This window comes from Neolamprologus brichardi, chromosome 4 (genome assembly GCF_056152115.1).
Source record: "Neolamprologus brichardi isolate AB-2024 chromosome 4, ASM5615211v1, whole genome shotgun sequence".
Classification (NCBI taxonomy): domain Eukaryota; kingdom Metazoa; phylum Chordata; class Actinopteri; order Cichliformes; family Cichlidae; genus Neolamprologus; species Neolamprologus brichardi.
The window spans coordinates 7,120,974-7,143,547 of record NC_142107.1 but is presented as its reverse complement, the minus strand read 5'-3'; the positions used below and the strand labels follow the sequence as shown (position 1 = coordinate 7,143,547).

Genomic DNA, 22,574 nt, shown 5'->3' with positions numbered 1-22,574 from the left:
ATTGTTCAACTTGAATGGCAAAGCTGGAATGTGACAAACAATTGTGTGACGGGCCGAGCCTGCAGTGATGTGTTACAACAAGCCTGGTTTTCACGAGAACAGAGAAATCCATTCACTGCAGGGCAAATCAGAGCTTCCAGCATTTTCCTACATTTACAGGTGTCTCGTTTTGACGTGCAAATCGCACAGAAGACAGATCACACCCCACTGTTGGCCACTTTTCTGTTTTCCTGCTGTCACACGTGGTAGAGATATATAGAGACATACATGTGTGCATATTAAACTTACAGTCATGCTGAGACATGATATGAAGGAGGATGTGAAAGCTCAAAGACAGATCAGTGTTACAGCTCCTTTTACACTGCTCAAAAAAATTAAAGGAACACTTTGACAACACATCAGATCTCAATGGGAAAAATATGTTGATATCGACTGGGAAATATGTTAGGAATAAAGGTCGCTACATCATTTCATGGAAATGAAAACACAGAGCTCCAATCAAAGATACTCCCAAAATCAAAGTGAAAAAAAAATGATGTGGCAGGCTAGTCCATTTTGCCAAAATTTTATTCACTCCTGATTGGTTAAGGGCTTCTACAGCCCTGTCCAGCTCCCAGAGTAACTGTCTGTCTCCTGGGATCTCCTCCGTTCTCTTGAGACTGTGCTAGGAGACACAGCAAACCTTCTAGCAATAGTACGTTTTGATATGCAATCACCATCCCATGCCATGGTAGGGTCCAGGTATCGCCTCATGCTACCTGTAGTGATCCAAGTCAAATGAAAAAACAAAACTAGTGAAAAACAACAACAAGCAGAACAGATGAGGAAAAAATGTCAGTGGCCTCTACCTGTAAAACAGTGCCTATTTAAGAGGGTGTCTCATTGTTGCCCCTCTGCTGCACCTGCTGATAATGTCATTAACACCAAAGCAGCTGAAACCAATTAACAACCCTCTCTGCTACTTAAATGTCCAGATCAATCTCCCACAGGTTCTATTGACATGATGCTATACTCTGATTAGCAGTGTACTTGGATTCATCACATAAAAATCCACAAGAAATGGCACAAGAGAAGTCTTGATTATGGAGTTCCACAAGGTTCTGGGCTAGAACCCATAATTTTCACATTACACACACACACACACACACACTTCCCTTGCAAAATACGGACCACTATTTATAAGCCATTACTGGACATTGGTAACCTTTCCCCCACCCTGTAGTTTCTTTTTGTTGCTGTCATTTTGCATTCTTACTCTGTGACTTTTGTTACCATCACTTTCTTCCCACTTAATCCTCAAACCTTTGGGGACTGACAACCATCCTCTGATTACACCAGACATCTCTTCTTGCCTTGCACTGTTGTCAAGTGCTTCCTCAAAGGTTACAATATTGGCGATGAATTCCAATATTAAACCTATAAAACTAAATAATATTGACCTTTGAATATAAAGTATCTTTTGATGTTTTTATTAGCTAATAAAAAAACAAAAAACAAAAAGAGAAAACGAGACCACATCACAATTTCAACAGTATCAGGAAATTTTATTCAATTGTATGTATATAATGTGTTTTTGTTAATCGTTTAATTCATAATACCCATAGAATATACAGACTATAACCCTCAATAACTCATATCTCTTCGACAGTCTACTTATATGTTCTTTTAAAATAATTCCTTATAAGATCTTGTAAGGGAAAAAAAAAAAACAACCAAACAAACCAAACCAAGTTTCCTGACTGAAAACACTGTCAATAATAATCACGCCCATAAAAGAAATAAGAAAAATACAAATTAAAAACATACTAATTAAAAAACAAAAAACCCCAAAACAAAACAAACAACACCCAACTATAACTCCCTTTTATGTTAAAAAAAACAAACAAAACAAAACAAAAAAAAAAACAAAAAAAACCACAAACAAAAAACTACCCCAAACAATATCTCACCAATATAACAACAATAGCAATAATAAGACGACCCATTTAAAATCAATATCTGGAAACAGGCCCTGTGACAGATGGGCCTTTAAACTTGTGTGAATGTAGATGGTGTGTTTAAGTGCAACTTTTCATAAACACACAGATACACCCCCTAAGATAGAGAGTGAGGGGGAGTGTCTGTGTGTGTCAGGAGGATCGCAAAACATGGTCCTCTTGGGTTGTTCTCATGATTAACCAGTGAGATGTTTGATTTGATGGCTGAACCACAAAAAAAGGAAAACAAAGCAACAACAACAAAACCAAAAAATAAAATAAAATAAGAGGGGCAGCCCAAATGTACATATGAAACAAAACATCTGCATGACCGTCATCTCAAAGATCTGGAACTACAGGTAACTGCAGGGAGACGGCCCAGGCGGCAAAGAAACAAGTTCCATCTCTCACACACGCACACGATGAGAGGAGTCTTGGCTTTACGTTACTGATGAGCAGATACACAAACACTTGTACATAGACGAATCACCGCAGACCATCCATGAGTCTGAAAACACGCAACACTTTAACCTTAAAGCTCAACAAGCAGGATGCTAGACAGGGCGGGGAAGGAAAAACAAAACGGGGGCAAGGCTGGAGAGACAAAGTGCAGACGTGCTGATTGAGTCGAGTGATTGGAGCGAGTTTCTCCCTCGTCCATGATGTGGGTGAGACGGACACATGGTTACCAGAGGAGGGAGGCAGAAAGCGGCAGCGCGCAGTGTTCACCAATTCAGCTGTGGGTAAGCAGAAAAGAGGCGGGTACATTTACAAAAAAAAAGAAAAGAAAAAAAAAGCAAGGAGTGGAAGGCAGCCCTTTGAGAAAAGCGCGGTGAGAGTCGGGTGGCTGAACTACCAGAATGAGCATTACCACATGCACCAAAAAGCCACACACTGATCCCAGAGTGCTGGCTATGGCTTCAGAGAGCGACACAAATCTGATGTTTGCTGCAAAAAAACAAAACCAAAAAAACCCTGGAAAAAACACGAGGCGCAGGTGCATCTGTTAGCATCACTGCTCTGCATGAGAGGGATGACCCAGTGCATGGGTTGGTCTGTTTCTGGAGGGGAAGGGACATCCTATACTGTTCTCAGGTATGTGATCTACCAAACAACGGTTAATACAGTCACATCCAGAGCAAAGACAGGAGGGAGCAGACACCAAACAGATGCAAGGACACAGCTAAAGGAAAACACTCTGGAGAAACCAGAAAAGGAAGCTGGGAAAATTACACACAGGCCCCCCCCAAAAAACACACACACACAAAAAAAAAAACAACCCAGTAAGGAGTAACTGGAAATATAATATATACAGCACAACCATAGAGCGATGATGGGTGCTTGGCTGTGCGCTGAGCCGACATACCCAGGTTTGACCATTTTACTTATGATTAATTGGTTTCAACAGGAGTCGTAAAAAACAGAAACCCAAAAACGAGATAGTCATTGCCACGTGCAATCAGCTCTCACATTAACCAAAAGCAGGTTTTACTAGTTTACTAGTAAGAATTTTAATGAGCTCGCTCTCGTCTCCCCAGTGGCTTAAGGTGAGGAGATCCCACTCTGTATTAACGGGTGGCTAGATTTCAGTCTTCGCTCTCAGTTAGGCCTCAATGACAGGCACCCTGGGTCAAACAAAACCAGACCCCATTTTCTAGGATGCGTGTTCACCAAAATGGTTACAGAAAATAAGATTGAGAGCGGGTTCAGCGACCCCACCGTTTTACATTTAATAAAGGAAAACGTTTCAACTCAGTTAGGCTGATGGTTTACGTGCAGTTCTCCTAGAGTGGCGATAATTTGGGCGTTTTTGACCCAGCACAAAGCACCATGGGCATTAGTATGAACGCTATGACTGCACAAACACATACTAAGAGAAACTATTTTTATGCTTTTAGCCCAAGTCATGCACGGCCTCCTGGATACAACCGACTGTCCACATATAAGAAGGAGGGAAAAGTCTGCCTGCTCTTTTATTATTCCCATGTTGCTCGCCAGCCAAGTCCCTTGCATGTCTCGGCCACTTTGGTAAGTTTTCAGGAATGCATGCATTCATATGAACATCATACACTTTTATAAGAAAAAGACCGATAACAAAGGAAATCCTGCCAACATGCCAGTAAAAACATCAGTTTGTTTCAAAATCAAGTGTTCAGAAAAAACTAAACAAAACCCTTAAACAATGTTGTACAAACAAAAACTGCAACAAGCACAATTAAAAAAAAGAAAAAGAAAAGAAAACAAGTTTTTTTTTGTATGTACATACACACCCGATTTAACATACCCCGTTCTTTTAGCCCTCAGTTTTACAAGGTCGTAATTTACATGGATCATGACAAGAAAGTTATGGTGTTGGTTAATACAGTAGTACGTGTGTATACATGAGAGGAGGCTACACAAAGAGGAGAAACAGGAGAAGCTCAGACAGGTTAGCGACATGAAAGAAAAGGTTTGATGAGGAGTGGAAAGGGACAGCGTGTTGCTGTAGATGAAGCATAAACATGGAGAAAGAAAGAAAAACGAGAGATGATGAAAAAAAGAACTAAAACAGTACGACAGACCCTACCATCCCACCCAAGCACAGAAATCAAATTTAAACTTAGCTCTCTCTTTGCAGTAGAAATGGAAAGATTAGCAATTTAATGCTTGTATTTCTTGGTTTTATCTTTTTGTTGGTTTCTTGATGATGCGTTTTTCTTTTATTTTTAGCAAGTTGTTCCGAGCCTCTGCGCTTCTTTGTCACTCCTCAGGACTAAAGAAAAAAAGAAAAAGAAACAGAAGACGTCATTTAATCCTATTATTAAAATCCTGCCAAGTAACATTTGACCACCGATTGCATGTCAGGATGTAGTGCAGCTGAAACCAAATGTGACCTAATATGTAGAATAAAACTGTCTACTTTATTAAATATTTTAAATCAAGGAAAGACGTTTTTCAGTGGACACTTGCACTCACCGGCCACTTTGTTGTTAGGTACATCTGTTCATCTGCTTATTAACACAAATATCTACCCATCAAATCACATGACAGCAGGTAAGGGCTGAGCTACTGGGATTTTCCCACAAAACGATCTCTAAAGTTTACAGAGAATGGTCTGAAAGAGAGAAAATGTCTAATGAGCGGCAGTTTTCTGGGTGAATATTCCTTATTGACGTCGGAGGAGAATAGCCAGACTGCTTCAAATTGATTGGAAGGCAACAGTAACTCAAGTAACCACGCCTTACAAGACAGATATGCAGAAGAGCGTTTCTTTAATTTCCTGGTAAGAAGAGGAACCTGAGGCTTAAAAAAAAACAAACAACAACAACAGTTTTTAGGTCAGCCGTGACATTTGGTAGGGTACGAATTTAAGGTAAACTACGTGAAAGCACAGATCCATCTTGTCTCATATCATGGTTGAGGCTTGTGGTGGTGCAGTAACGCACAATGTCAAAAACCTCAAACTGTACTCAAAGTTAAATCATCATCAAACGGGAGATTCACATCATGGATGTGCAGCCGACAAATCAGCAACTACTTTGTGAGGTCCTGTCAATGTATACCAAAATTCCCGAGGTGTTTTCAGCACCTTGTTGAATCCATTTCATGAGAATTAAGACAGGTTTTCAAGGAAGAGGGCAGTACAACGTGGTATTAGAAAGGCATACCTAAAGAAGTGGCCAGTGAGTGTAGTTTTCTGACTTTCACAATTGCTTTCTACATCTATATAAACCATGCAAATTGCTTGGATAATATATTTTTTAGTGAAACGTATCACTCAGATTAACATGTCATGAAAAAGATTTTATTCCAATATAACAGATGTTAATAAAGTCATCGATGAGAACACTCTGTACGTTTACTGTAGTTTTTTTTAGATCTGTAACAAGTTTGCACTCCAGGCTGTGGCTTGTCTAAGTGTCTGCATGAGCAGATGTGTGCATCCACTGACATCTAGTGGATGCACACCACAACTAAATCTATCCAGAGCTCTTACAGCTTTTTGACTAGATCTGAAAAATCTTACTTTCCTGATTTTCTTTGGCTTATCTCAGCCTGATCTGAAAGGATTTCTCAATGCAAGGCATGTTTGTAATCATCACTAAGATGGTGCGAGATTAGCTCAAGCAATACCAAAACCCCCACTGATTTTAGCCTCAAATAATGCAGAAAAGACATCAAACTAGAAAGACTAGCTCAAGCTGTAGCTGTGTAGGCCAATGAGGTGAGGAAGAAAGATTTCCAAAAGAACTTAATGTAGAGGTGTGATGAAAAAATACTAAATCTTAGCTAAACATGTGGGGAAAAGTGTGTGTCTTCTTCCATAATATACTTTTATGTTTTTAACCTTGTGTTGCTGCTTTGAGTTTGGGTGCAAAGAAAGCAGCCTTTCTTGTGTACCTGTGTCTCAGGAGCGAACCGGCGGCTGGTAGTTGTCCTGGAAACGGGCCGTTTCCTCAAAGATCAGCTCCTTCAGCCTCTCTTTGGGAAGGTCATCCAGTTCCATGGTGAAAGTGAAGGGCTCCTCTGCTACAGGCTGCACATTTCACACACGCACGCACAGACAGCAGCAGAATGTTACAAGTCATTTCGTGAAAACGCTGCTCTGCATTTGCACAAAGTGAGAAGCGCAGTGTGGTGGTGGCTTGCATGAGTTTCACACTGTTGCGACACCACACACCATAACCACGATTATTACACTTACACAAAGCAGCAGTAATCTCACAGGTAAAATAAAGTCTACAGTACAATGAACATGTGTTTACTGCACTGAATCTCTTGTAGTTACACAACCTGAGAGGAAAGTGAATACTTAATCCAAACACTGCTAAGAGGCTTCACAGCACAGTCCAATATAGCTGCAAATCAAATCAAATCTTAGCTTACAGTAGAAAAATGGCTAAACCCAGCTTCCTTATGTAGCTTGTATGTTGTGTAAAACTCTTTACCACACAAATTTAACACTTTGTGCATTTTGCACATAACAAAGATTGTATTTTACCTCATCTGAAGGATCGTAGTACTGCTCCAGGTAAGGGTGAGCCAGGGCCTCCTCGACGGTGATGCGCTTGATGGGGTTAAAGGTCAACATGCGGCCCAGCAGATCGAGAGCTGCATTAAAGTCACGAGGAGCTTAGTTAGTTCACTCGCCAGGTTATGCAAAAATATAACCTACAGCTTTTCTTTAATTTTCACCCGATAACTGATGACCCGAGCAAACATCACGTGAAAGCTTTTTAAAACATTTCCAGAAGTTTGATGCGTTTCAGTTTCCTACAGTTTCTTAAATCCTGCCACTCACTCAGAACACACAAACACACAATATGAGCCATTTTTTAAATTTTAGTTGAGACAAATGCATTATAATAATATGGCAATTTCTCTATCCAATATATCACAGCTTTTTTAAAGGCGTTGGTGCAGGTTTTTATCATGCGAATCATTTCCTGATGCTGCTGTTTAATTGCTCACTAACAGGAAATCTCTGTTGCTCACAGCAAACCTGATTTACAGCTGATCTCATTTACATAGACATCTGTTGAAGATCCCTCACACCCCTGTGCCCTAATAGTGTGTACCTTAGAGGCAACTTTCTCCTGACTGGCTGCAAACAATCAACTATTTTAGTGTTTTATGAGCATTAATATAGGATCCTAAAACAAAAGACCTGTTTGTATTTGTATACACCAAGATTGCAAATAATCCACATCAATCGCGTTGGAGTCTGCCTTGTTTTCGGACACTTAAACGTGACAGAATGTGCAGCTGACATGATAATAACAAACAAAACCTTATTTTAAACATTAATTCATTTCTCGTGTCTTCAACCTCTTTTCCGATGGAACAGTTTTATCTCTGTTTGTAAAATTCAGCCGGTGCGCACAAACACCATGTTTGCGATTGGTCCAATGCTTTTAGAACCACCCCCTTCATCTGAAGGCGCATGGAAAACTCCGGGGTTAACTTGGATACGCATGTCGGTTGAAACTGAAATTTTAGTTCAGTGGCGGCAGCAAGTTGGCAGTTCGCTGATAGTGCGTGGGCTGCCCATCTACCTGTAGAGAACATCTGCTGTCAGTGGAGGCAGCGTACAAAATATGTGGTAGAACAGGCCTGTGGGTTATTCTTACTGGTGCTGCTGGTACAACAGCCAGCCAAGGGGAAGAGAGAAGTTCTAACCCACAAAAAACTGAAGTGAAACTGAGTGTTACAAACAATGAAATTTGTCCACGGCACTGTGCTTTCCATGCTGCATTTTATGATTTTTGATGATTTCTCTACACTTATTCCATGCCTCGACAACCCTCTTGTCAAACAATCAGCATTCAACTAACACATAGATCTTCCCCGACCAGCTACGTGCAGCTGGGATGTTGGAGCACATTTATGGTGGGTGCAAACCCCCCCCCCCCTCGAAATCCATACGCAAACAAAACAGTTGCAAGATCATAAATTAGGCATCAACCTAGTAGCAGTCAAGCAAGTTAATCAGATAATAGAAAGACAACCTGGCTATGCTGAACTTGATTTGAAGTACAGGGCTCAGGAGATAGTCTGCCCTAGATGCACTCGCGCTAATGAAAACACAGTTAGGTGAGGAAGCTGCCTGAGGCGGCATAAAAAACAACTGATTACTAGTTCAAGATTTTTTCTAGATCAGTAAAAACTGTGGGGAACCTTATCTCATTTGATAATCAAAACTATATCCAGAGAAGAAAACTCAGCAGCTGTGAAATCATGGGGAAATTACCTGTTATATTCTCACATGGGCCTAATCGAGCATGACTTAGTGTCATAAAGAAAGTACGCTTTCACGTACATTTCTGTTGGGTAATGTCTTGATAAAGTTAGTGAAACACTGCATCTTTAGCAATGCTGAAGTATATAAATCTAATCTACTCCTTGCTAGTATTCCAGGACTGCAAATAAACCATGCCACAGTACCTTTAGGGTCTGCCTTATAGAACAGCTTTTCCCACGGGATCTTGGGTTTTTCAGGCAGGGACTGCAAGTAGTTCCTCGCCTTCAAGTTAATGATGCAGTTCAGATCTTCTTGAGATGGAGAGCCAAGAATGCCTGTAAAAACACAAGGAGACTCAAGACGGCTGCTCATTAACATCACTGATCTCTAATGTGGAAATAAGAGAGAAGTATGTCTCACCCAGTATGTGGTTGAGTTGGTCCAAGTAGTGTTTCCCAGGGAAGATGGGTTTGTTGGACAACATCTCAGCCAGGATGCAGCCCACCGACCAGATGTCAATGGACTTTGAGTAGCCCTGAGACACAAACACACGCACTTAGCCAAACTGGGATTTTTATCTTTTATTTATCAAAAACTAAATAAATTAAAAAGAAAAAGAAAAAAACCCCTCATCAGTTACCCACAGTCTTACCTTGGAGTTGAGCATGATTTCTGGAGCCCTGTACCAACGAGTAGCCACATACTCAGTCAAAAAACCAGTGTGGTCGTGCTCTGGGTCGGCTATCCGCGCCAGGCCAAAGTCACAGATCTGACAACAACACAGAGGGTCAGAGGTCAAAAACAGCAGTCTGCCAGCTGGCCCAGAATAAAACTCCAGAGTGTCTGAAAGTAGTGAAGCATGTTCAGAAAGTTATTTTAGATTTAGATGTAGTTTTCTTCCCTGTTTAATTTGCATGCAACACAGTTATTTTAAATGGTTTTTGGTCTTGTTATATGGAAACGTACAGTAAGTAACATTGTTGGGAAACAGATCCAGTATATAGCTGCAGGAACATTCATTTAGATGCATTTATTCCTCTGGAAGGGAAGGCTTCAGAAAACCACAGCAACACGAGCTGCCTTTGTTCCTTACTCCTCCCACATGATCCAACTAATCCAGGGATTGATGGCTGAAGGTTCATAGTTCACCCAGACTACTCTAAGGCTGTGCAACATTGAAACAAATGGCTCAAAATAACAACAACAACAAAAAAAAAGATTGCAGATGAGATTTTGTTTGCCTTGTATTCAAGTTTTACTGATTTTTTTAAATTATTTTTCATCACTTTTTATGCACTTTCTTACAAAATCTTTATGATTCCTTAAAAGTTAAGATATTCCTATCATTTATCTGTAATTCCCAATACACTCGCAGAAACACTGTTTACACTGTGTGGTTGCATCCTCACTTACTTTAGACACCACGAGGTGTTTTTAGGATCGTTTTCTGCCATAAAATAAGAAGCATGAGCTAGAGAGCCTAGTCATTTCACACTAACATTCATTGAAAGTGCAAAATTTGACTGAAGCCACCTGAGGTGAACACTTGTTATTCTTATCAGATGTGCTGCGGTGCGTTTCAGAAGCTTCCTGGTAGATGTTCTCTGCTTAGCTAAAAATATGTGCCCGGTCTATTTCTGACAAGCGCCACATCACACAGCACAGAGCCGATTGAGCAGGACAGGAAGAATGGCCTTAGGCATCTGGTCAGTTTTCAAAATAAAACACCCGGATGTGGTCCGAAGCCGAGGCCAGGATGGACCAAAACCACACTGCAGCTGGGAAGCGACACAGCCGTCAATTAAGCTCTAAATACAGCATACATTACAAGGCCCAAAGTCTGTATCATTAAAACAGTAGCAACCTGGTTTTCCTGGCAGAGCCTTCAAACATTCCTTCGAAGTTTTTTCTAATCTTCTTGAGAGCTGGCTGATTTAACCACTGTTGCCCACAATGCTACTTTTATGTTTAATTACATGGAAATAAATGGCCTAAATGCCACATAACACTGACTTTGCAGCACATAAATGTCAAATGACCAGATTCACACTCAGAGCCTTCATATGCTGTATCAAGTATGTAAAATCCACTATCCCACAACAAGAATAAAAAAAAAAAAATTGTTGTTGTTATAAATGGTGATTGCGGCATGCACATGTGAGCTAACCTTGAGGTCGCAGGTGGTGTTGATGAGCAGGTTGGAGGGCTTGAGATCCCGGTGCAGCACGTTGGCGGAGTGAATGTACTTGAGGCCTCGCAGGATCTGGTAGAGGAAGTAGCAGACGTGGTCGTTGCTTAGCCTTTGACTCTTCAGTAGCTTGTACAGGTCGGTCTCCATCAGGGTCTGCACAATGTAGCTAGAAGGATGCACAGGTCAAGGAGGACAACAACAGCTAGTATCTACTGATGCTGGAGGATAGAAACACTTTGTGGATGCTTTCTGCAGCTAAATATGGTTCAAATCCAGTGAAAATCGGCTGAAGCCTTTTTCGTAAACCTTTCAGGTCAGGGGAGTCATTTTGTTGTGCAAATCAAACAGAAAACCTAAATGACTACAGACTCTAGCAGGAGTGTACATAGCCCAAAAGAGCCTACAGGTGGCTTTACCAAATTTAGAATATCCATTATACTTCAGTATCCTTTTGCAGCACTGCATAAATATATATTTTAATCATTCAACTGTTCTAGATCCAGATCAGCAAGTATTAACAGGTCAAGCAGAAAGTTTATACAAACATTTATGCTTTTTAGAGGATAACTTTGATGACTAACACTAGTTGGACTTCCTGTCATGTTTTTCCCCCACAAATCAGATAACTTTGACATAAATGAATCAAACCAATCCTTATTAGTCTTAGCCTTACTCTGTCTCAGTTTTGAGTCTTATTTTATGATTGTGATGCTCATTTTATAAATTATAGTTCCCAAAAGCAGGGATGTGCTTTAAGGCAGGGCTACACTGTGGCTGGCAGGTTGTTAGCATCCCTTGGTTTCTCCTTACCAACAAAGGATCAACTCGAGACTTTATGGCCACATGTGAACAACAGATGGAAGTCATGGTGCCATTCTTTTATATACAGCCAGTAGGTTTATAGAGGAAAGTCTGACAGGTAGATATGCGCACAGTCCTGGTTGATTTAAAAAACGCTCCTAAATGATCAAAACTCTGTTACAGTTTGTGATAAAGACAAAATTGTTTTGGAAAGAAGAGAAGACGAGTTTTAGGGCAATGTTCGCTGCATCATTGTGACACAAATCATTTGCTATCTGAACACAGACAGAAAAATAGTTCAAACTAGATTTTTACGATAAGTGCTTAACATTACTGTGACTACACAACCATTTAAGAGAACATTTAAATGGTTCCTGAGTCCAAAATAAGTCCACTTAGGCTGAATGACACTTGTTAAAGGGTTAAGAGGCCCCCAGTGCACAGGGCACTAACCAGCTGAGCTGCACACAGAAAGTAGTAACTAAATGATGATGCCATCAGTGGACAGACTTGATTATAGTCAAGTTTTCACGAGTTCATATAAACACTACGTGACTAAGTAAAGCAAACCAAGCAGATAAAACAACAGGATACACAAAAAATGCGACTCATGCATTTCCTTTCTGTTTTTCAGAAGACAATGCAACTGTTCTCAGTCAGTGCCGAGTTCCGAGGATGTTCGCTACTGCCCAATGTGGCTGAATAACAGAGATCTTAGCAATGATTCAGCAGCTCAAGCCGTTTGAGTAAAGTGGTCAAATGACTGACTCTCGAGGCCATTTGATGAAAATGTTTCGCTCTGTGAAGCAAATCTGATATTATAGATTTGATTGATCTCTACCTGCCACAGGATTAATGTTTCCAGGTTTCCTTTCTTAACCCATCCTACTGACTTTAACTCTATGCACACACAGAGCAAGTAAAAGCTGGATTAATAATTCGTGTTTGCTCGTCTGGTCTAAATTCACCACAAACCACACAATTTTAAAAACTGTGCAGTCACAGCTGACTCATCCGAGCCACAAGCTTAGAGAGAAAAACCAGAGGTGGTTGAAGTTCTGCGAGAGTCACAAATGTTACAGGTGAGGGCTAAACCTGTACTTTAACCCCACCCCCCAAAAACATCTGTAATCAAACAGCCCTACTTTGTCTTTTTAAACACACAAACCTGCAGTTGACTTCAGCATCTGTACCATCATGATGCTGCATAACTTCTTCATTGGCTAAATCCAGTAAAGAATAGTGTGCTACAGTGCGTTTGCATAATAAACTCGCAAATTTCATATTAGTCATTGTTCTCAGCATCTTAAAGATAGCTCACTTCCTTCACAGTAAAAATTTGATCTCACATATTCCCTGAAACAACAACAACCTCGCAGAACTTGCTTCAGGTCTTAAACTCCGTTTAGAGTTTATGGACTCTTGAGACAGTTTTAATGTAACCATGTTCTTGTCTCTCCTTTAGTAACATCTCAATCTCAGCGTGACTGCCTGCTTGATTTTTTTTAACCATAAATTAACACGTATGGAAAAAGCAGGATACACATCCCTCATGTTGTCGAGCTGTTGTGCCCTGATGATGTCGTTGATGCCGATGATGTTCTCATGGTGGAAACGCAGCAGGATCTTGATTTCCCTCAGCGTGCGCTGGCAGTACGTCTGGTGCTCGAATGGGCTGATTTTCTTGATGGCTACGCGCTGGTTTGTCAAGTTGTCCAGAGCAGAGCTGGAAAGAGGCACAGGACAGGGGTCAGATTACACACTGCATAGATACGGTATCACAAACTGGGCGGACACTGAGCTCCATAAGGGTGCTTCAAACTGTCACTACTAACAACAAGTAATGGGGCTTTTTTTTTGGCTGTAATATGTTGAGAAGCACTGTAGCTGTAGGCCGGAGTGTGGGCGCAGTGTCAGCACGATGGAGATGTAGGATGCATGAGGAGCAGGCAGGGCTGGAAAAAAAGGTGAGGATGGTTTCTTTCTTGTGGTGAGTTTTGCAATAAAAGAGGACACTCATCTTTATCAGGAACACTAAGTGAAAGATCATTCTCGGGTTGCACAACACACTGAAATATTGTGAGGATGTATGTATGTTTTGGAGCTTTCACATGCTTAACAGACACTCCAAGACCACTTGGATCGCTGTCAGTGTGCCAAACAGTTATTGCTGTCAATGTTTACAAACAGGGAAAGCAGCAGCAGCAAAGTCACGTGACCACGATGGCACAAACAATATAGCACTATGCTATCAGAGCTGGCAGAGAGCCGCACGGTGTGTGCGCCCTGCTGAGGTGGGATGTGTGGGCCCAACATCCATCTCGCTGCTGTGCCATCTGATTGTTCATGAGGCCGAGCTGTGAACGCAGCGACATGACACCGATAATCAAACGCATCTAACATGGTTGGACACGTCCACACGAAAAGGTGCAGCTCTCATACGTCGATAACACGAGGGAGAGGCCTCGGCAAGGCTCACAAATGTCACTCGCATCCTCCGCAGCAGCTCTGTCAGAATTAAAACAGAGATCGGAGCGATTTGGAGGCTGGTTCCGGACGTGGCTACAGCGATAACCAACTTTCCTCTGCGGTCAAACGCCGCCTGCAGAAGAAGATCTGATTGCAGTAGCAAACTACGTCCTGCGCAAACACTCCCCAAACCTTGTTTCCTGTAAAGCTCATAGCCACGCCTGTGGCTGTTCGGCTAACCCGAGTCACCGTAAAGCTAGGCTGCTCAAGAGGTTCAACAGTGTCTTAAGTGCCAATCATCGTGACTGAACACACATTAACTCGACCCCGCTTGTAGAATACAGCCGCTAAAGCGAGCTGGCTCACAGTGTTTGCTAATAAACACATTATGTTAGCTAGCGCGTTCGCTTCGCGCTACGGTAGCCCGACAAGAGATGACAAGCGCTACTACTCACCACACCATTCCGTAAGCACCCTCCCCGATATACGACAGGTTCGTATAGCGGGGGCCCACGTCAAAAATCTGTCCTTTCACGGACTCGGCTGGAGTCCTGGGCACCGGAGCTACGGGCGGTGCATCGGACGCAACAGGCGCAGCAGCAGCAGCGACAGCAGCGCTGTCGGAGGCTTCGGCCGCGACCGCCGCAGTGCTGCTCGTATCCGCCATTCTTCCTCTCCAAACCGCTCCGAGACTGTCAGGGAGTGTCACTAGGCCCCGCCGCCGCTTTCAGCTGCTCTTTAACGGCCGTCTGAGGCTTTAATCGTGCGGACTGTGTGACTGACGGGGCGCAGCAACTGGGCCCTCTCTACTACTAGAGCGTAAATGGATTTCGTGCGCGAGCGGGGATTTGGTCTCAGCAGTCAGCGTAAATGCGCGTGCAAGAGTTGCGTTAGATTTAACTAAAAGGATGGTTCCGTTGAGCGGCAGCGTGTCATTTGGCTTCAAACGACAGGCACCGCCTACTCCGCTGCTGTAGTGAGGCAAAACAAGCGGCCATACAAGAATTAAACTTGCAGCAGCCGCGAGTGGGCGTGCCGAAATATGTTGCATGCTGGCTATTATGGAAAAAAAATTAAATAGTTTCTGATGAATTTGAACTTTGGCTTGTTTGTTTTTGTATATTAAATATTTTAGAACAATAAAAATAGTTTTAAATGGTGGTTTGAACACGCCGTGGCAGGATAATGTCACAGGAGAGGCTTTTTTGTTTACATGTACACAGACTTTATTGTATGTCAGGTTTATTACATAAGGCATCACATTATTATTTATACATTACAACAGCAATAATACTACCAGTATATAGCTGGCAACTACTGTTGGTAAATATTAAACATTTAAACATATACAAGTGTTAGTGTCAGGATGTTTCTTCTTCCAAATACACCATAATAATAATAATAATAATAATAATAATAATAATAATAATAATAATAATAATAACAAAAAATACAGCATAAAAGATTCTATCTATCTATCTATCTATCTATCTATCTATCTATCTATCTATCTATCTATCTATCTATCATAAACACATGTCTCTTTCAAGTACTGTTGCTGCAGTGAGAGTGCTAACTGAGATGGGGAAAAGAGATCATATTTCTCCCATAGAGTTGCTGCTCTTCATTGGCTCCCGGTTAAATCTAGAATTGAATTTAAAACCCTTCTACTCACATACAACCACTTATATAGTCAGGCGCCATCATATCGTGCATAGGACCACATTATCATAACAGAGCACTTTGCTCGCAGACTCTAGGCTTAATTGTGGTTCCAAGAGTATTTACAAGTAGAATAGCAGGCAGAGCCTCAGGATTCTCTCTTCTGTGGAACCAGGACCCAGTTTGGATTTGGGAGACAGACACCATATCTACTTCCAAAATTAGACCGAAAAGCTTTCCTTTTTGTTAAAGCTGGATCTGGATCACGTGACCCTGAACGACCCCTTAGTTACGCTAAGCTGCATTGTGCTATTGAATTTACTCATCAGTAATTATTCAACCTTGGCTGTGTCGGCTCTCTTCTCTTTCCCTTCACCACCCGGCCGATCATATACAGTAGACTGGTCCTCCCCGAGCCTGACTCTACAGGAGGTTTCTTTCTGTTGAAAGCGAATTTTCCCTACTCACTGTCACCAAGTGCTCACCCAGAGAAGGTCGTCAGGTTGTTGAATGGTCAAACTGACTCCCTTCTCTAATTTTTCTCTTTCAGCGTTTTTAACAATTTACCGGCACTTACACGGAAATGTTTTCTAAAAGCTTACGCACATTCGCACATTATGCAGATATCGATCAAAACATTAAAAAACAACAACACTATTTTCATTTTTTTTTATGTTGCACTAAGCTGCAAATGTCAAATACAGGACATTAATTTACCTGTCGGTCATCTTTTTTTTTTTTTAATCAACTTTAAACGGCCGATCACTATGGAAACGAGCGCCACCGTCGTAGGCGCACCCCTTTGCGGACGTCACCTTGCAGGGCGGTGCACTTCCTGGTTTCCGTTGTGTTGTACTTTCTAGGCTACTGATTGATTAGAGGAATGATACATTTACCCCTGCGGCGACACTTGGTCGGACCGATTCGTTTAGCGTTCACTCTTCTCGGACTCCCGCATACCGTCTGGACCTCCGGAGTAAGGTATGGACGGGAACATTACTTATAAACCTTTACCTTGAAGCTATCAAGCTAATAAGCATAGTGAAATAGAAAGTCGTTATTTCTACAGTTTCAGGGTAGACTGAATAGTACTCACCAGGTAATTTTAGTACTGTACAGTGGCTTGGGTTATATGCACAATCCGATTTATTTACAATGGATATCAAAATAGATGTTAATATGCACGAGATTATAGACATGACCACTGAAGATCAGCTATACAGAATGATCACTGTACAGATTTCAACACTGCAGAAGCAGCTGTGTAACAGCAGCTGTAATCCCGCTGCCCTGCACTGATTGCACGGCCTACTCCTTTAATCTATGTGCGTGTAACAGAAGATATTTCTTGTCATCATTGAGGGGCAGTAGCATTTTCATAATGTGGAGAGAAAGGAGTGCATGTGGAGTACTTACATTATCTTCTCTCTCCTTTAGGCCTGCTATTTCCTGCCCTTCTTCTTACCCCTTCCCAACCAGTAAAACCATCAGCGCTGTCAACACTAGTTACTGCCGCGGGCACTCGACCATGCCATCTTCAGCAGGGCCTCATGTAAAGTCCAGATGCCCACAGTATCCAGGGTCCAATATCAAGCGCTTGTCTGTGCCTGATGACAAGGTGGACTGGACTCAGAAGTGGCCTGAGTATAATCCAGTCAGCTACACGGCCCCTTCAGTTTTAAATAACCCAGCCTGGGCGGATCCTGATATTGGGTGAACAACAAATAGCACCTTTAATGCTTATCAAGTACATTCTGGTAGCACCATGCGAGTAATGTAATCTGATCTATGAAGCATTATAGATTTTTTTTTCCTACACTTGTTTTGTAGCTCATCCTCTCCAAATTTTAACACTGTGGATGGTGCTGTGGACAGGACGAGCTTTGAGGGAAGCTACAAAGTGGAAAATGGAAAACCGCTGTAAGTTATACCTCTAAGATGGTTTTTCCGATATTTAATAAAACATCCAGTTTAGTAGAATTTGCTCTGGTAACTGCAGTGTTAGCAAACCTTTCACACTGCAGAGATGTTTCATTAGCTGTTATTGTTAAAGGCATTGCTTACAAGTCTCAAAACTCCATATAAATAATTTTACTCCCATAGAAATCCTTGTGGACGCACAGGGTTGGCAGGCAGAGGGTTGCTAGGACGATGGGGACCCAACCATGCAGCAGATCCAATAGTCACCAGGTACCTATTCTTTTGCTTTACACAGTTCAATTATCCACACTCACATAGCGCGCATGAATAATTTAAAAGTGGAAATCTCAGTGCACATTAGTGCCAAGTAATTTGATATCCATCTGAAAGCTGACTTCAAACTGAAACAGTTTCATATCATAGCTAAAAGTTGATGAATTCAAAGAAAACCGGCTGAATTTATGTACATTTCACCATCTGACAGATGGAAGGTAGATCTCAAAGGGGCAAAGGTTCATCACTCAGTCTCCCAAAAGCCTGTTCTGCAGTTTGTGTCTATCAAGAGGAAGGACTGTGGGGAATGGGCCATTCCTGGGGTAAGTGTTTTTTATGTTTCTTCTGTCTATACAGGGGCGTCCCGCCATTCTTGCTTGCCATATGGTGTCTGCAAAAATGCTGTAGGGCAGCAAAAACAAGATGTCATTATCGTGGAAGGGAGGGGTTTGGTTATAGTTATAGTCCTGTTGTTGTTTTTGCAGGGCATGGTAGATCCAGGCGAGCAGGTTTCTCTCACACTGCAGCGGGAGTTCTCAGAAGAAGCATTGAACTCGCTCTCTAGTTCCCCAGCAGAGAGAGCGGAAATCCATCAGCGCATCACCAATCTCTTCAAATCGTCAGGATTTATGGTTCGTAAAGTGGCTTATGTGTTTGCTGCCATATTTTTATCACCAGGTGGGTCTGTCAGGTAAACTATCAGGCTTTTTCTCTGAGGGCCGACAGCTTGTGATCTTTCTCTTTCAGGTCTACAAGGGCTATGTCGATGATCCCAGAAACACTGACAATTCCTGGATGGAGACGGTTGCTGTCAACTTTCACGATGACTTAGGTATCATTAATTATGAGTAATGCTATTCCTTCTTTTTTCTTTCACCTCTGCTTGTCAGCATTTTTCTAGCGTTACAAAAAGTTGATGAATGTATATGAATATAAAACACTGGACCGTAATACTGTATATAAAAGATGAATGTGGCCATTTTTAATGTCACATGTTGGTTCATTAAGTCGTGTTTTGAAGATTCATCCTCAAGATTTTGGCGGTCACTGTCTTGGTTTTCTGGAACGAGATGTGATGAACCCTGACCTTCAGACACTGCATATTCAAAAAGTAGCAACCTGTCAGTCACAATGTGGCGCAAAGACCTAAAACAACCTAAAACGTCTTTTTGAGTCGCCCCCTGCTGTACATTAGAAAAAAAGAAATGGAGGTTTTAAAGCACTTCCAGATTGGATTCAAGACTTGGTAGTTGGTGGCGCCCAGTGTTGAGTGTAATATGTTACTTAGAACTACAATGACATTAGATTTTTCAGTAATGCAACAATTAATGAACGTGTTACTCCATTAAATTCAGTAATTATATTTAATTTTCAATTATTATTACTCACATTATTTAAGGAGTGAAGATATGGAGATTAGTTTTATTTTTATTGCCCAAAAGGACAAGAGGATGTTGGTAAAGTTGCAAGCATCTGCACATACATCATGCTAATGCTAAGCTAGTGAAAAAGCCAGAGTTATGTTAAAATTGAGTGAATGCTGACCCCAGCCCAGCAGTCTGAACTTCATGATCAGTCAGCACTGTAGCCTCCATTTCTACCTGTACATGTTTGTAAAGTAGACTCGCTGAAGTCTTCTTGAGGTGGTTTCCATCTTTGCTGTGTGTTACCAGCTTTGTGTTCATATGTAAACACAAGAAAAGATCATACATGTGTCTTGAATAGGATAGGGATTTGTGTAGTTGACTTTAGGCTAAGGTTTATATTGTTAGCTGGTAATAATGTGGTGATGTGTTTCAGGTCATTTTACAGAGTAACGCGATAGTAATGTAACAAGTAGAGTAACAAATTACTTTCTTCATTAATTAAGTAATGCACTGCAGTATTTTGAAGAAATGTAACGAGTAATGTGTAAGTGCATTCCTTTTTTTTTTGTAACCACTGGTTACATCCAGCTTTTAATTACAGTCTGTGTTCTCAATACGTTTGCAAGGTGTTTTGCAGGGAAAAAGTGAAATCTCTTTGTTTTTACGTCAGGTAACAGCGTGAGCGAGCTGCCACTGGAAGCTGGTGATGACGCCGGACAAGTCCAGTGGGTTGACCTTGACTCATCTTTCCCCCTTTATGCGAATCACTCCCATTTCCTGGAGATTGTTGCCAAAGAGAGGAAAGCGCACTGGTAGCCAAAAACGAATGAATGCTTTGAGAGAAAAGGAAACTTAAGAGCCTTACTGCCCCTTGGTGTGGTGAGAGGGCTCATCAACTGAAGTAGCATGGCATTTTATGTGAGCCTACTCACACTGATTGATGAATGAAACCCTAACACATATTAATTTATTTTAAAACTCCTATAGATGTACTCTGCAGTTTAAAAGAGATAGCCTGCTAAGCATGCTGTTTGAGATAATAAAAGAACTATTGTACATTTAGATTAAACCCTTTGGCTCACTGCTTGCAAGATAGTAAAAATAAGCCTGTAAGAAGAAGAGGAAGCACAGATTATGCTAATGTATTCAATGCTAACAAGTATCACATTAACCAAACACAATGATCTCCCGAACATAACAGTACTACTAAATTAATGGAAGGGGAGAAATCAGAATAAAGAAGTGGAATCTGGCTTTGATCTTTACATGTGAAAAGGATATGATGATGGTGATGCGCAGGAGCAGACATGGTTTCGAGTGGCAGCAGACGGTGGATGTAAAACAGCATTTTGCAATCAGCAGGCTGCCTTTCCAAATGTACACATCAAAACGTGTTATCTCACAGGTCGGGATACTTATCAGGGAGGCAGTGATGAATTATGCATGAAAGAACTTGAAATCTGTGTGAGACAAACACTAACACCTCTGTTATTTAAAGGTACTGCAGAATGGAGGGTGCCAAAATGAATCAAATAAATACATCATTAATTATGTCAACAATGGGTTCAAATTGGAAATGCATTAATTGTTTTTTATTATATGTTTTAAATGAAACTTTATTTTGAATGATTATTTTGTAATAAGTTTATTATTTTTAATTTCAAATAATTAATGACAAATGTCAATAATTATTTAATCAACTATTTATCTCATTATTTTTGGCACTCATGTCCTCTATTCTCAACAACCAAAAATAATTATTCATAAAATCCCATTAGGAGTGGCAGCTGCTTTGTCTTCAGAATGATTTTCCATATTTTACAAGGTATGATATAATTTCTTTTTCCTCTGTGTACCAAAACTGGTGAGGACATCAGTTGGGCTTATCAAGCATTAACCTTAATCAAATTAGGGCCCCAAGAGTTCCAGGAGGCACCACAAATCCTATAAAACTATTTTATTTGCTCTCCGACCACAATGTCACCCATGTACAGCGGTCCCCCCGGTACCGGTCCGTGAGTCGTTTGGTACCGGGCCGCGAGAGTTGAGGCTCAGGTGTGAAATGTATGGTTTTCAGGGTTTTTATCGGTTTTCAGCATCATTTTGTTATCGTTTTTATCGTTAACTCGGTTTTCCTGGGTCTTTTCACGTGTGTTATGAATAAATCTTCTTTTTTTCGGTACCGGTACTAGTTTTATTTTATTTTATTTATCCGCGACACCTTAAAGGCCGGTCCGTGAAAATATTGTCGGGCATAAACCGGTCCGTGGCGCAGAAAAGGTTGGGGACCGCTGCCCATGTAAGGGCCGATTCTGCTGTTTAAATTTCACTTCAGTAAGCATCTGATGCACTATAGGCCTAAAATTATGGGCTGGATGACAGCTTTTTGGCACTAAAATTCTGCACAAACACTTTAATCATTGGTATCATTAATTGCTCGTCTTAAAGCTTTACAGGTTCTGTAAAGTATTTTTTTAATATAAGGTTTAATGTGAAAATTAACAGGGATTTACTTATGAAACCTGCACTGATTAACATTATTATTATTTTTCAAATGTTTGTCTGCATAATTTAAAAATGTACATTGTTGTGAAATCGTGAGTTCAATTGTATGGGTTTCCTCATTAAATATGCACCATTATAAAGTAGTTCCTGTGTGAGCAACGTCAGCTGGTTTCAGCTCACACAGTCACACCAGAAACAGTTTCCTTATATGAGCTACACCAATGTTTCATTTGTACTTTGTATTCTATTCATGTGAAAATAAATTCCCACATATATTAAACAAGTTAAATGTGTTTGCCTCACACTGTATTGCTGTGTGCACTCTATGTTGTATACGCAGTGATCCCTTTTTCCACCAGCATAATAGTGCAGGCCCTCACAGCTTCTAGTGGTTTTTACAAACTGATGTTCCAACCATTTTATTAAGCACGTAGCCAATTCAGGGGTGGAGCTAGAGCTTAAACCTATAGCCAAATTATGACTCCAATTCTAAAAAAACATGGGATGCTGTATAAAATGTAAATAACAGAATGCAATGATTTGCAAATTTTATAAATCTGTATTTCATTCACTGTAGAACAGAGAAAACATATCAATGCATCATTTTATTGTTTCATGTAAAATATTGGCTCATTTTGAATTTGATGGCAGCAACATGCCTCTAAAGAAGATAGGATGGGGGCAACAAA

At 41.0% G+C, this 22,574-nt stretch overlaps 2 protein-coding genes across 3 annotated transcripts; one reads left to right on the top strand and one right to left on the bottom strand.

Moving 5' to 3' along the window:
* Positions 1-2,991: 2,991 nt before the first annotated feature.
* Positions 2,992-16,660, bottom strand: mapk3 (mitogen-activated protein kinase 3). 2 transcript variants are annotated; one of them, XM_006807828.3, is made up of 9 exons: positions 16,538-16,660; positions 13,233-13,415; positions 10,865-11,054; positions 9,350-9,466; positions 9,118-9,232; positions 8,901-9,032; positions 6,958-7,067; positions 6,357-6,492; positions 2,992-4,728 (listed from the first exon to the last, which is right to left on the bottom strand). In XM_006807828.3, the coding sequence occupies exons 1-8, from the start codon at positions 16,546-16,548 to the stop codon at positions 6,364-6,366; spliced, it is 987 nt and encodes a 328-aa protein (XP_006807891.1). In that variant the 5' UTR covers positions 16,549-16,660; the 3' UTR covers positions 2,992-4,728; positions 6,357-6,363. The 2 variants fall into 2 exon arrangements, with proteins under 2 accessions (XP_006807891.1, XP_006807890.1); XM_006807827.3 differs by lacking the exon at positions 16,538-16,660 and adding an exon at positions 14,614-15,030.
* Positions 16,595-22,163, top strand: nudt9 (nudix (nucleoside diphosphate linked moiety X)-type motif 9). The gene is made up of 8 exons (XM_006807829.3): positions 16,595-16,801; positions 17,258-17,533; positions 17,651-17,740; positions 17,924-18,010; positions 18,225-18,336; positions 18,499-18,645; positions 18,761-18,845; positions 20,051-22,163. Exons 1-8 carry the CDS (start codon positions 16,704-16,706, stop codon positions 20,194-20,196), a joined length of 1,041 nt encoding a protein of 346 aa, XP_006807892.2. The 5' UTR covers positions 16,595-16,703; the 3' UTR covers positions 20,197-22,163.
* The last annotated feature ends 411 nt before the right edge of the window (positions 22,164-22,574 follow it).